This window comes from Mustela nivalis, assembly GCF_964662115.1.
Source record: "Mustela nivalis genome assembly, chromosome: 1".
Classification (NCBI taxonomy): Eukaryota; Metazoa; Chordata; class Mammalia; order Carnivora; family Mustelidae; genus Mustela; species Mustela nivalis.
This window is the reverse complement of record NC_139020.1, coordinates 73,855,663-73,871,556: the sequence shown is the minus strand read 5'-3', so window position 1 is coordinate 73,871,556 and position 15,894 is coordinate 73,855,663. Positions and strand designations below refer to the sequence as shown.

The following is a 15,894-nucleotide window of genomic DNA, read 5'->3' as shown; positions in this document are numbered from 1 at the left end:
CCTTATATTAGCCCTGAGTGTTTCCTGCAGCTCTGAAACCCCTCTTCCCACAAGTCGCACCTTCATGTCAACTCTGAGAAGTAGCCTAAAGTTATACATAGTAAATGAAACTTAAATCCAAGTTAATTTTACCTTACTTGTTGATTTTATTATATTGTTTAAATTATAATTTTATGGTTACTCTCCGTTGTGAGAAATCAAAAGCTGTGAAGAGATGCCAGATGAAAAGCATAATCTTTTTCCTGCAGTCTGATTCGTGAGGAGCCAGCGTTAACAACACAGAGCTCGTTATGGGCCCTTATACCTTTCTCTCATATAAACATGGACTGTAGACTAGTGTTTTGTCTTTTTTTCCCCACCAAAATGGAATCACACTGAAAATATTTAACAATTTACAACTTCAAAAAATTACTAATAAATCTTAACTCGCCAAGTCAATACATGGGTATCTAACATTGTTTTATTGAAAATTATCTGCATATCCTATGTATCCTATGTGCCATAATTTATTCAACAATTCCCCTATTAATATATATTCAGGTTTTTTTGCCACTATACTTCATGCTGTAATAATACTATACCTATGTATTTATTTTCTAGAGGTTTGTTTCAATGGCATAGAATCCCAAAAGTGAAAAATGTTGGGCCAATGGGCGCCTGGGTGGCTCAGTGGGTTAAGCCGCTGCCTTCGGCTCAGGTCATGATCTCAGGGTCCTGGGATCGAGTCCCGCATCGGGCTCTCTGCTCAGCAGGGAGCCTGCTTCCTTCTCTCTCTCTCTCTCTCTCTCTCTCTCTCTCTCTGCCTGCCTCTCAGTGTACTTGTAATTTCTCTCTGTCAAATAAATAAATAAAATCTTTAAAAAAAAAAAAAATGTTGGGCCAAAAGGCAGGTATGTTTTAAATCTCAAGATATTGCCAGAATCTGGGGTGCCTGGGTGGCTCAGTCGTTGGGTGTCTGCCTTCATGCGGCTCAGGTCATGTTCCCAGGGTCCTGGGATGGAGCCCTGCATCAGGCTCCCTGCTCATTGGGAAGCCTGCTTCTCCCTCTCCCACTCCCCCTGCTTGTGTTCCCACTCTCACTCTCTCTGTGTCAAATAAATAAACAAAATCTTTAAAAAAAAAGATATTGCCAGATTCTATCACAATTACATAATAGGAACTCATGTTACCAGCAGAACTGTTTGAACATGCTCATTTCCCCATATCCTCACTAGCACTGACTCAGTGTGATGGGGAAACAACTATGATTATTATAATGCATATTTTCCAGACCATTTCTAAAGCTGGCCATCTTGTCCCATGTTTATCAACTATGTATGAGTTCTCTTCTGCAAGTATCTACTTTATTAGGATGTTTGACTTGTTTTCTTATAAGAAATAGCAGCTCTCCGGGTAAAAGTGATATTAATCTTTGTTTGGTCATGAATAGCAAATTGTTTTTGGTAATCTATTCTCTGACATTTGATTTCGCTTATGGCATCTTTTACCATAGTAAAAGAGTCAGATATGCATATAGTCAGACATAATATCGTTTGCTCCTTGGCCTCTGGGTTTCCTAATTGGCTTAGACAGTATTCTATGCCCTCCAAATTATATAAATATACTCTTACATATTCTATTTTAGTGGCTTTTTTATTTAAATTCTTCATGTTTAGACTTTGACGGGAAAGGTAAGACAAGGTTTTTTTTCAAATGTAGAACACACTGTTTACCAACATTATTTGCTATAAATAAGCCCTTTTCCAATGAACTGAAACTGAAACACCAAGCTGTCAGCATAATGACTTCCCATATACTAATGCAGCAAGCAGGCAGTCAGTCCCTTTTCCACAAACACTCTCTGGGCTGGCCAGGTTCCCTCCTTGTCCGAAATGAGCCAGCTTTCCAGAAAGCCACCTTCTCTTGATGCTGGTCCCTTTGATACCACAGAAATGGAGTTGCTCCTGTTCATTCCCTGAATATCGTGGCAAAACACCTAACTGTACCCTACAGGCTCCATGAATTTGCTCACTCTGTTCCAGAGAAGCAGTTTGGATGGAGTCAGGTCAAAAGATCCCTTGCTGCCTTCTATCTTCCTAAAATTTCCTCAGTAAATAATTTTTTTCAAATTTTTATTGTGATAAAATATACATAATGTAAAATTTTACCATTTTCACCATTTTTGAGAATACAGTTCAATAGTCTGAAGTATATTCTTATTGCTGTTCCTGAATCACCATCATCCCTCTCTAGAACTTTTTCATCTAAAGCACTGTATCCCTTAAACAAGAACTCCTCAACTCCCCCACCTCCAGGCTCTGGCAATGACCATTCCAGGTTCTGTCTCTATGAATTCACCCACTCTAGATACCTCATATAAACTGAATCATACAATATTTCTTCTTTTCTGTCTGGCTTATTTCACTTAGCATAATGTCTTCCAGGCTCATCTGTGTTGTAACATGTCTCAGGATCTCCTTCCTTTTTAAGGCTCAATAATATTCAATTTTATGTATATACCACATTTTATTTATTCATGTTTAAGGACACTTTGGTTGTTTTCATGTCTTGGCTATTATTAATAATGCTGCAACGAACATGGGTACAGAGATGCCTATGCCACATTTTGTTTATCTTTTCTTCAGCTAAGGGACATTGGGGTGCTTCCACTTCTTGGCCCTCATTTAAAAAATTTGTACATGGGGAGTGCCTGGGTGGCTCAGTGGGTTAGGCCTCTGCCTTCGCTCAGGTCATGATCCCAGGGTCCTGGGAACAAGACCCGAGCTAGCGCATAGGGCTTTCTGCTCAGCAGGGAGCCTGCTTCCCTTCCTCTGTCTCTGCCTGCCTCTCTGCCTACTTGTGATCTCTGTCTGTCAAATGGATGAATAAAATCTTTTAAAAAAATGTAAATTAAAAAAAATTTGTACACAGATGTACGAATATCTGCACAAGCCCTTGCTTTGTTTATAGACTTCCAAGACTGAAACTGCTGGATCATATGATAATTAATTTTTGAGGACCACCGTACTGTTTTCCACAGCAGCTCTATCATTTTACATTCCTGCAGTACACAGGGTTTCCAATTTCTCCACCAATGTTTGCTATTTTCTTTCTTCTTGTAAATAATAGCCATCCTAATGGGTATGAAATGGTATCTCATTATGGGTTTGGTTTGCATTTCCCTGGTCACTAGTGATGTTAAGCATCTTTTCATGTGCTTGTTGGCCATTTGAAGAAATGTCTATTTGCCCCATTTTGAAGAGGCTTTTGTTGTTGTTGAGTTATACGAGTTCTTTATATATTCTGGATATTAATCTCTTATTGGATATATGCTTTGCAAGCATTTTCTCCCATTCTGTGGATTGCCCATTCAATCTGTTGTTAATGTCTTAGTGTCTTTTATAGATGTATGAAGGTTTTTAATTTTGGTGACATCCAATATACTTTATTCTTTTGTTGCCCATGCTTTGGTGCCATATTCAAATTAGTAAATAAATTTTTAAAACTAAGAATATTTGTTTGGTTAAGTAAAATATTTTTCATCCATTTATAAACATATACCTATTTCACTGATAAAGGCTATTTATCATTTAATATATATAATCTACAAACTGTAAATAGTGCCTTGTATGTTTTCAGATTAGTTTTATAACGATGCACTAGAACTTGCTAAAGTAAGTGTGTTTACCTGACAAGTATTATGGTCAGAGATTTAGAATTCTCTCTGTTAATCTTCACAACAAACCTTCAAGATATTATCTCATTCTCCATGTTATAGATCAGGAATCTGAGGCTCAGACAAGCTAGGTAACTTGCCTAAGGCAACACAGCCAACAAGATAGAGCTGGGACTTAAACCTGGATCTGGTTAGTTGGAAAGCTGATGCTCATTCCCCAATTATGCTATTTCTCAAAATGTTAAAAAGGAGATATAAGTCTAGAGGATTCTAGAGGTTATGGCTCTTTATGGAGGTTCTATTAACCTCTTCTGGAGGTTAATAGCTCTTTATGAAAGAAACTTTAAAAATTTTTTAATTTATTTAAACAAACAAACAAAAACAACAGTTCACCTATTTCTCCCACTGCTCCCATCTCACCTCTTGCAACCATTAGTTTTTGTTTTTAATTTTTTAGATTTTACATGTAAAAAAACCATATGGTATTTGTCTTCTTCTGACCGACTTATAAATTTTTTTTAAGCATTATATATATGGTCAGGGCTTTATTCTACTTACTTTCCAACAGCTTCTGTCTTCATTAAGTAAATTTAAAAATCATTCTCATATTTATTCTTAAACTGAGATTATTGATTTTTTAAAATAATAAACTTCCTTTTATACAGCAAGATCATAAACCTGGCTAACACTAATACCAGTTAAAGGAAAAGGTTGCTCCTATGACAAAACTAACATCAGAAGGTAGAAATAATATGCAATGCATTCAAAATATGTTTTATGGCTCTAGAAAAGTAAAGAAGACAGTAGGGTTTGGGGGGATGTAATAGACAGAGTCACTTAAGACTCTTGTGTTAGGGGCGCCTGGGTGGCTCAATGGGTTAAAGCCTCTGCCTTCAGCTCAGGTCATGGTCCCAGGGTCCTGGGATTGAGCCTGCTTCTTCCTCTCTCTCTGTCTGCCTCTCTGCCTACTTGTGATCTCTGCCTGTCAAATAAATAAATAAAATCTTTAAAAACAAAAGAAAACAAAACAAAAAAAAAACAGCCATGTGGTCTTGTCCTCCTAGCCCAACCACCTTCAGAAACCCCATAAACAAATGTCCTGTACCAGAGCTCTCCACACTGCACTCAACCCTGGCCACCACGTCTTTCTCCTTTGAGAGCAGTGAGTTCTCAGGTCTCCTTTTCTTTACTTCACACACAAAGCCTAAATGAATTTTCCATTACTCATGATAATGTTAGAGCCCTCTATCCTTCAAAATTTCTACCTACTTTCTTTCTCCCTAACGCCTCCAAATTTTATAAAGGGAGAACAGCATCCTGCTAATTAGAGATTTTAAAAAATGAAAATATTGGGCGCCTGAGTGGCTCAGTCAGTTAAGCATCTGCCTTTGGGATAGTGGCTCAGTCAGTTAAGCATCTGTCTTTGGGATAGTGGCTCAGTCAGTTAAGCATCTGCCTTCTCCCTCTGCCCCTCCTCCCACTTGTTCTCTCAGGCTCTCTCTCTCTCTCTCAAATAAATAAATAAATAAATAAATAAATAAAATCTTAAAAGAAAATAATGGAAAAGAAAAAATAAAGGAGAGGAAAGGAAGTATTTTCTACTTGGGTAAGAGACTTGCAAAGCAGTTACAGTAAATATAAATGACTGATATAAGATTCATTCTGTTTCTGACAGGGGGAGATTTATTACAGAGAAAGACATTGGGCTCATAGAGCCAGAATCCCTATGTCTAAATTACTGTGGATGGGAGGAAAGAGACGAAAGAAAAAGCTAGCTGAGAAGTGGAAGACAAGTTATCTGGCTATCAGCATAGCTAGGAGTCAGCTATGTGTGGGTTAATAGAAGCTGTACCCAGGGGTTATACCCAGTCTTCAAGCTGAGGACTCAGAGTTACCCTTGAGCTGTCTGACTCATGCTAATGCCATAGCACATGACTCCTGAACTTTCTTGAGGACAGCCAACTTGATTATAAAAAGTCTTTGTTTTTAAGGCCTCACTAATAAGGTTACCATGCTACTTACTGCCTACAGGAACCAGTATGGCACTAGGTCAGTGGTTCTGAATCTTGGCTAAATATCAGACTCACCCCAATGCTGGGGCATACCCTAGGAAACCGACAGTTTCTCTGTGGTTGTGGTCCAGGCATTAGCATATTTTCAAGCTCCCCCAGGTGATTCCGAAGCACAGGTAGTGATATCAAGGATCCCAACAATCACTACTACTGATGGGGAAAACTAGAGGTTCACCTAATGTCTGCCACTTCCAAATCTAGAATAATTGTCTGCTTGGAAGAATGGGGCAGATCATGTAAATATGTCTGTCTCTCTGTCTCTGCCTCTCTCTCTCTCTCTCCCTCACACACACACACACACACACACACACACATCACACCTTGAGACTGGTGAGTTTGCCATTCAGTAGAGCTCTTGAAGGCAAGAACTTCCATGTTTAAAAGGGGGGTGGGATGGGGAAAACCACCAATATTGACAAATGATTGAGAAGTATTTCTACTAAATTCCAAAATCAGAATCTTCTGCTAAAAGAGAACATACAGATCTAATGAGTGGTTCTCAAACATTATCTGTGAATCAATGCAGGCTTCTGTTGATGTCTTCACTAGTCAAAAAGAAAAAAAATAACAGCATAGTAAGTTGCTCATAAAGCAAAGATATCCGATATTTAAAACTAAATGCTTTTTTCTCTTTGGTTAGAGTAAATAGCAGGGCTTTTCACTTTTAAAAATATATATTTTTACTGGACAAAATGAATAGTCAGATACTAAGTATGATGATAGCCCCATAGTTTTTTATGGACCCACAAAATCCCAATGCCTGGAAATCTCTGATCTAGTAATTCCAATTTTTTTTTTTTTTTAACAGAGACTGAGATCCAAAAGTTTCTACAACTCACATCCAACCAGTAGCAGACACAGCAGGAATTAGAAGGAGATCTCCAATCCTCCAAGTTCATGCTCTCCACTTCATTGGTATGCCCCTGAACCATGGGCTTTTCTACCATAAACACTGCAGTTTATGCCTTTATATCCCTCTTAAGGAGGAAACAAATTCTAAGGGCATTATTAAGCAGTTAAAAAAAAGCCTATGGTAAATCCTTCTGTAATCTTAAGGACCTATTTTTAAATGTTGGATTTTTCTAAAACAGAGATATACCCACATAGTAGTTCCTTGGTACTGCTTCACATTTCGGTGGCAAATGGGTAGTGGAGGCTTTGGGTGGGAGAGAGGAGTTTATGAACGGAGTTCCACTTGCATAGATTTAAAAACCAGCATATAATATAGCTTTCAAAAACCGACAAGAAGTGGATACAAGTATAGATGTGAAAGAACTGGCCATAAGTTGGCATGATTGGTGAAGCTGGGAGTATCTGGGGTTCAGTATACCAATCTCCCTACTTTTGTAAGTGAGATTTTCTACACTTCTGAGTTTGGGTTTTTTTGTAGTTGTACTGTTTGTTTTTAAGTGTCTGGGTGAGGAGAACCTTTCGGGCGAGCGAGCGAGGTAAGAGCGAGCAGACAGCGTCCCCCGCCCCCTAGAAGCCAGCGCGCACCTGTGGTTGCCACGACAACCGCACGGCTCTGCTCGCCTTTAGTAATCAGTAGCCAGACCCCGCGAGACCCTCCAGCAAGTTCCGGGAAGTCTCTTCCCCACCCAGAGTACCGCGGGGGACGCTGAGTCCTCTAGGAAGGAGGCCCCAAGCGGGGACCCGGGCTCCCCCTGGCCTCGCTGCTACTCACCGGCCTCGCTGTAGGCCAGGCACAGCACCCTGCCGAGCGTGGAGAAGGCGCACCTCGGCTGGCACAGCTCCTGTCCGGTCACGGCGAATGCCTCCACCTTGCAGCCTGCCGCCACGAAGAGCGCGTCGCGTCCTCCGCCGCAGAACCGCTCGGGCTCCAATTTGCAGGGCACCACCTGCTGCGACCCAAACGGGTGCAGGTTGTAGAGCTGCACCATCCCGACCACCGGCTCAGGGGCCGCCCGGCGGTGCCCGCTCAGGTTGCACGCCCCGCAGGGCGCCGGAGACCCCGCTCGGGTCGCAGAGGCTGGACCACTTCCGCCAGCAGTTGCACAGAGCCGAGTCACGTGAGCGTCACCCGGGCTGCCTGCGGCTCCCCTTCTTAAAGAGGCTGTTACGAGGCGAGGTTGGGGTCCGGGGAGCAGTCGCCTCCGCCCGGTGCGCCTGCGCCCCGAGGGCCTCTTGTCCCGGGGCCTTTGACCCAACCCTGTAGTCCCGGCTGCTGCTCGGCGCCCCGCGGTTGGCGGCGCAAAGAGCGCTGTGTCCTTTTTATTTTTTTTCGTCACTTCACATTACTGCACTGGGCTAGACGAGATGTGTAGGCCCTTGAATACGTCTCAACATTTGATTATCTGCTGTTTTGTACTCTCCCCCCCCCCCCCGCCCCGCCCCGCCCCACCCCACCCCGGCGCCATAGCCTCGGAGCTTCAGGAGGATAAGGGCTGTGAAAGGTGAAGTGCAGTGCACAGGGCTCCACACCGAGCTAAACACTCTGAAGAGTTGTTCCAAAATCCTGGAAATTCTAGATAATTTCTTTGGAAAGAACAACACTTAGAATGTGCTTCGCAAAAAGAAAGGCAGGAAGGCAGGGGAGGAGAAAGGAAATTTATTTATATTTATTTATTTATTTACGGAAGAATGGTGGGTAGCACCTAGTGAACTCCATGCATTTGATAGTTAGTTTGAGCCTCAGAGGATGGAATGACTAGGGGTGAAATCCACTAACTCTCAGTCCAGTGCTCCTAAAACTAATCTATATCCTGTATCCATTCCTGATGTCTCAAGGTGGAGCTCATAGTTGCAATCCCAATTAAAAAAAACAAAACTAACCACCCCCGCCCCCGTACATTTAGATGAAGTGAGCCTTAGAGCTACTCTGTACAATTTTATCCAGAAAACAATATATGTAAGTTTGGCTTGTGGGATGTTCTCTTGCCTTCGGTGTCCCTTTACTTATGTAGGGACAAAACTAAAAAAGAGCAAAAAATAAATTTTTTTAAGATTTTGTTTATTTATTTGACAGAGAGAGAGAGCACAAGCAGGGGGAGCAGCAGAGGGTGAGGGAGAAGGGGACTGAATACAGACTGAGCAGGGAGCCTGAGGTGGTATTGGATCCCAGCACCCTGGGATCCTGGCTTGAGCAGAAGGCAGACACTTAACCACTGAGCCACTCAGGCGTTCCTGAAGAGCAAATTTTCCCTTTGGTCAGTTTCTAGTTCTCACCCTCATGAATTTTTTTCCTGGAAGAATTTACAAATTAAGTGCAATTTGTTTGAAGTTAAACCTCTATTGAAATTATACCTCCATTTCCTTTGCCATCTAGATGAATAAAGTACCTCTTAGTAGTCTCCTACTGTCCTTCACCTAATCCAACCAATGGGATACAGTCATTAACCAAACTAAGTGAGACCAAGAACTGGACAAGGAAGTCACAACCTAGGGTTGAAAACTCATAGATGGCTCCTATAGAAAACAGACTAATAGCTGCTTACAACTACTCATTCGGATACAACACTCATGAACACCCCTCTCCACAAATACAAGCCATGTGTGTCCTTTTTTTAGTTCCTCCCTCACAACTGAAAATTACAATTCCAGTACTAAATTAAAATTGCAAGACTAAACTTAAAATTTTATTGTAATTTCACCTACATTAAAAATTATTTGGAGAAAGCAGTGATATTTGCTCACAGCCTGGACCCCCAATCTCTTCTAGAGATAGCCAACTCTGCCTTAAATAAACGTGGCTCATTTAAGATTGATAGGGAGTAGACATGCTAGCCAAGGGAAGGTGGGGGATGTGCTTGGTTTTCATATACGTCAGTAGCTAGGTAGCAGTATGCTAGGGTAGCTATGATAAAATAGCATGGACTGGATAGCTTAAACAGAATTTTTTTGCCCCCAGGTTTGGAGGTCGGAAGTCCAAGATTAAAGAGCCTGCAGTTCTGGTTTTTCCTAAGGCCTGTTTCCTGGGCTTGTGGATAGCCACTGTCATCATCCATCTGGGCTGTTAGAACAAAAGACCACAGACTAGGCAGCTTCTAAGCAGCAGAGTGTTATTTCTCGCAGTTGTGGAGTTGGGGAATTCTAAGATGAAGGTGCTAGTGTATAGTAGGGTTAGGGTCCTCTTTGAGGTTGTGGAGAGCTCTGTGGCATCTCTTATATAATAACACTAATCCCATTCATGAGGTCTCCAACCCTCATGACCTTATTACCTCTCAAAGGCCCTACCTTTTAACACCATCACACTGGGCATTAAGATTCCAGTATGTGCTCAGCAGCATTAGTTCTTAGGGAAATGCAAGTCAAAACTACCATGAGAGATCACTCTACATTTATTGTAGTAATGAAAATTTAGAGGACTTATCATAACAAATGTTGGTGAGAATATGGAACAACTGATGTGGCTGTCAAATGCTATAACAACTTTTGAAATAGTCTGGCAGTCTCTTAGAAAGTTAGACATAGGCCAACCATACCATCCAACCATTCTACATTTAGGTGTTTACCCAAGAGAACTGAGGCATATATCCTTTTTTTTTTTTTTTTTTTTTTAAATTTTATTTATTTATTTGAAAGACGGAGATCACAAGTAGGCAGAGAGGCAGGCAGAGAGAGAGAGAGAGAGGGAAGCAGGCTTCCTGCGGAGCAGGGAGCCCGATGCGGGGCTCGATCCCAGGACCCTGAGATCATGACCCGAGCCAAAGGCAGCAGCCCAAACCACTGAGCCACCCAGGCGCCCCTGAGGCATATATCCTTAAAAGGACTTGTACACATATTCTCATGGCAGCTTTTTGTGTACCTGTCAAAACCCAAAAACAACCCAAATATCCATCAACGATGAATAGGTAAACAAATTTTGTTTTATCCATACAATGAAATACTACTCAGCAATGAAAAGGAATGAACTGTTGATACATACAACAACATGGCTAGATCTCAAAATAATTATGCTGAAGCAATAGCCACGGTCGCCATACTGTGGAAAGAACCAAGATGCCCTTCAACGGATGATTGGATAAGGAAGATGTGGTCCATATACACTATGGAGTATTATGCCTCCATCAGAAAGGATGAATACCCAACTTTTGTAGCAACGGGACTGGAAGAGATTATGCTGAGTGAAATCAGTCAAGCAGGGAAAGTCAATTATCATATGGTTTCACTTATTTGTGGAGCATAACAAATAGCATGGAGGACATGGGGAGTTAGACAGGAGAAGGGAGTTGGGGGAAATTAGAAGGGGAGGTGAACCATGAGAGACTATGGACTCTAAAAAACAATCTGAGGGGGGCACCTGGGTGGCTCAGTGGGTTAAGCCGCTGCCTTCCGCTCAGGTCATGATCTGAGGGTCCTGGGATCAAGTCCCGCATCAGGCTCTCTGCTCAGCAGGGAGCCTGCTTCCCTCTCTCTCTCTCTCTGCCTGCCTCTCCATCTACTTGTGATTTCTCTCTGTCAAATAAATACATAAAATCTTTAAAAAAAAAAAAAAAACCAATCTGAGGGTTTTGAATTTGAATTGGCGGGTGGGTGGGAGGTTGGGGCACCAGTTGGTGGGTATTATAGAGGGCACGGATTGCATGGAGCACTGGGTGTGGTGCAAAAATAATGAATACTGTTATGCTGAAAATAAATAAAAAATAAATTAAAAAAAATAATTATGCTGAATGAAAGAAACCAGGCAAAAATAGAATGTACTATTAATATAAACAATTCTATTTAAATAACATTCTAGAAAATACAAACTATAGTAGCAGACATTAGTGGTTGCCTGGGTCTCAGTGATGGGCATAGATACGATAGATTAAAAAAGAGCAGGAGTAAACTTTGGGAATGTTAGATTTGTCCATTATCCTGATTTTTATAACAGGTTTATGGGTGAATATATATGTTATAGCATGTCAGACTGTGTACTTTCAATACGTGAAAATTTTTAAAAAGACTACAAGATGTGTAACAGCTAAGAGACTTACCCAAAATCAAATTGCTAATTAACTCATTCATTAGCAAATTATTGCATAATTGCAAAGCGAAGCTCATTTATATAGAAGGTATTTCACAAGTATTTCTTTGAGAATTTAAAATAAGAGAATTACTGAACTCTAAATCTGAAACTTAAGATACACTACATGTTAACTAATTGAATTTAAGTAAAATAAGTTAATAAAAAAATAAAATATGTCATCCCAAAAAAGGAAATTTAAAATAAGAATGCTGTGGTTTGGAGTTCAATGGTAAATAATGTGTTCTAAGATATTTGCTATGTTCTGGAAAATATTTAAAAATTCTAAATGCTTTTTTAATTTATTTTTTTTAAATAAAAGAGAAACAGTGTCACTCCAAACATTCCAGTGGCTTTCCATGATATTCAGATCAAAACTAATATTTCCTGGCTTGGCCTGCAAGGCTCTATATTATCTGGTCAACCTCATTATCTCTCTCCCACCTCATTTCCTACCACTCTCTTCCATCGTGCCATAGACACAGAAGTCCTCTCTGTGTTCTCTAAAAATCCCCTGCTTGTTCTCTTAGGATTTTATCACTTACTGTTTTCTGCACCTAGAGTTTGTTCCCAAATCTTGCCATGACTTACTGTCTCGCTGATTTTTAGGGCCTCCCTAATATTACTTCCCTGACATTCTGTGAAACATACCCTCCAGACCATGTAGACTCACTTTTCTTCTTTATGGGTTTGCAGAGCAGAAAGCAAGAGTCATAATCACAAATGTAACTCTAGAAGACATTTTTTTTTTTTTTTTACTTTGTTTTAGAAAGAGAGAGAGAGAGCAGTGGGGAGGAGCAGTGGGAGAGTGAGAGAGAATATCCTCCTACATGGGTTTCAGTCTCACGACCCTGAGATCATGACCCAAGCCAAAGTCAAGAGTTGGACACTTAGCCAACTGAGCCACACAGGCACCTATAGAAGACATATTATTTTAATAGAATCTTTGCTATTTATAGGAATTTTAGAAGCCTCAAGCAAAAGTGGGTTCCAGCTGCAGAGCTCTCTCGGAAGACTGCCAGGACCTTATGGGGCATCCCTCATCTCCACAGATGGTCTGGCATTTAGACCCAGCATGTGCAAAGTTACAGCATTCAGCGACTGTTACTCAGACAATAACGTGATGGAAAGATCATAATCTCTTACTCAAGTGAACCTTACTACTTTTAATGTTTGTATCAGTTTGCTGGCTTCTACAGAAATGTAGAATTGCTCTCAAAATCATTCCGTGCACTTCATTTATCGATCAACCCATTCTTGTGCTATGGGTGCCCCTTCTATTTGCTGGTATCCCAACATTGGTTAATAGACTGGAAAGGGGGAATGAAGTTAGATTGGCTGTTCTGCAGCCTGCAAAGTTGGAGATTAGTTTCTACATTTACAGGATTGGTGAATATAATAAGCCTAGAGACATATCAAGGCGGGGACCGGGAAGAATGCAAAGCAGTGCCTCTTTGCACCATTCTCATTTTTGAGCCCCTTCCACGTAATGTGCAATCCTTTTAATTCTCTGCTGTAACAGAGAGTTGGTCTCCCTCTTTGACCTCCATGACTTTCCTCCTTTTTCTGTTAATATTTCCAGATCCACTGAGCACAGAGTAGAGTGTGTGACTTAAATGGGACTATCCACAGCAGATGCTCATCTAATCTCCTCTATGTCCCAATTCCTCACTGAAAAAACGTGTAGGGTCTTTCACATTGTTTTGCTTAAATGGGACATTTTATTTAATAGTTATTTTATTCATTCAATTTAAAAATATAGAAGTCAAACCATCCATACTGTTCATGTTTTAAAAAACATGAATGTCCAGAGAGCACCTTTGGGAATTTTCATTCAGGAAAACTTATCTAAAGGAACAAAATATCCCAGCCCAGAATTTATTACTGATATATCACCTCATGTCTTCTTGTGGATTTTTGCTTAAAGAGAGCAACTCATAAGGGCAAAAGGGTGGAAAAACCATTCTAGAAATGTAAACTACTAAGTGTTATTAAAGCAGAGCTTTAATACAGCAACCCAAGGTGTATTGGTATTCAGAATTTGTTATGGGCTTTAAAGAAAGGATGAATGATACTTAGTTTAGAAAGCCGGGCAGCAACTGCTTGTATGTCCGAGTTGCCACCAAAGCCAACCTTTACTCCTGTTAGGTCTGTGATCAAAGGAGCGAGACTGATACAAAGCGAAGGTCAAGCAAAGCTTTATTTCAAGCCAACCATCGAGAATCAAACTGTTCAGGGCTGCCTCTTCCAAAGAGGGCAAGCCACTCCCAGCCTCACAGACAAGCTTCTATAGAGCAAAGGCCATGTGGTTGAGCCTGGCCACACACAAGTGGCCAATGAGATTGCAACACACAGAGAAAGCTGCACAGTCATACTAGGTCACACACAGGTGGCCAATTGAATTACAATTCACCCCACAGTAGCTACTTGAACTAGCCTATCACCTTGGGCAGAAATGGCACCCAAAAGGCGCCCAAAAGGCGGGGCCCACACTCCTTGGTAGCTAGGGAGACAGTATGCACATGCTCCACTGATTGGATGTCTCCACTTGGCCTGACTCATCCCTGCTTTCGGGCTCTGTTATCTCCACCTGATCTGCCCTGCCCTTGTATTTGGGCGCTGTTACCTGGGACTGGTCGACCATATTTTACTAGTTTCCCGGACTTGCTTTTAAGTAAGTCCCCTGAGTTGGGGGGACAGGGTCATTTAAAGTTTTACTGCATAAATAACAAAATCACCGTTTAACCGAGATGAAATCGCTCTGGCTAAATAGGTCCTTACAACTCCCATTTTCCGAATGTCACGCACGATCACAAGAGAACATCTGCATGGGCCCTTTGGTTTGTTCATGCCAATGCCTTCACTGAGGCCCACCCAGGCCAGTGTTGTCGCTAGGATACCTCCCTACCCACTTTGGGCCTTGGGATTCTTTCTCCCATAGGACTACTAAAATCAAATCTTCTGGTACTCTGGATTTTGAATATATTTGCTCCGAACTAATCCTAGGAAAACAAAACAAACAGGGAGTAACAGTAAATAACAAAATGGGTGATTTCTCAAGGTTGCAGTTTCTCACAAGCTTCTCAGAATATTCCTCTGGGCTACAGGTCCCAATTTCCTTAAAGAAAATTTCTCCTTATACCTAATGCCACACACATGTGTATGCATGCACATACAAACATACATTTCCATCACTACCTTTAGCGCTACCAATAAGGCAGGGCTAATGGAATTGATGCTTCCTTTGCTCAAAGGGACAATATACATTTCTGGTGACTTCCAGACTGGGTTATGCTAGCTCACTCAGCTTCTATCTTATTCAAGAGTAGCCTCTTTTGGAATTTCCTTATGTAAAATGACTCCTAGTTTGAAAGAATTAGTAGCATCCTCTACTGAGCTAGGTTATTGATGAAATTGTATGAAAACTGTTTCCTAAATAATCACAGACTTCTCAGATTCAAACATTCTAAGTACATATTCCCTTTTGCCCACACAGGCAAACATATATAAATTAACTATACCTAGTATTAATATACCTATTTCATGAGTTAACATTATTTTTCTATGAGCTCTGAACTAACAGAATTTTCTATGAACTACCCCTATTAATTTTTTTAAGAGGATGTACCTGTTAAACACATAAACCTGCAATTACTGGCCTTGCACTGCTTTTGTCATGAGAGTCTAATCCCTTATCTTTTCAGATAGATTTATTCTGGAGAATGTTTTTATAGTAAAAACTGAGTTGTTGACAAAATATTTTCAGTTACCATTTTCTTATTTCTGGGCCAGACAAGTCCTAATCAAGGTAATATATAAATAGGATATCTGCGTTTTTTTAAAAAAGAGTATTATACAAAATCTTTAGAGAGTTTTCATTGGTTATATATTTCTTTTTTAATTTAAATTCAGTTGATTAACATATAATGTATTATTTGTTTCAAAGGTACAGGTCTGTGATTCATCAGTCTTACACAATACCCAGCACTCACCACAACACATACCCTCCCCAATGTCCATCACCCAGACACCCTATCCCTCCCACGCCCCTCTCCTCCAGCAACCCTCAGTTTGTTTCCTGAGATTAAGAGTCTCTTATGGTTATATATGTTTCTTAAATCAAACAGACACTTCACACTAAACCAGTGGCTCACAAATCTGACCGTCCATCAGATATTCCTTGGGCACTTATTAAAACACTT

The 15,894-nt window shown here is 40.8% G+C and overlaps 1 protein-coding gene across 1 annotated transcript in view; it reads right to left on the bottom strand.

Annotated features, from left to right (window-relative positions):
• The window catches only part of HPS3 (HPS3 biogenesis of lysosomal organelles complex 2 subunit 1), a 38,954-nt gene extending 31,048 nt beyond the window's left edge, over positions 1 to 7,906 (bottom strand). The window contains 1 exon segment of the mRNA XM_082691748.1: positions 7,412 to 7,906. Within this exon segment, the coding sequence (XP_082547874.1) occupies positions 7,412 to 7,628 (217 nt within the window). The 5' untranslated portion in view covers positions 7,629 to 7,906.
• Positions 7,907 to 15,894: the final 7,988 nt, after the last annotated feature.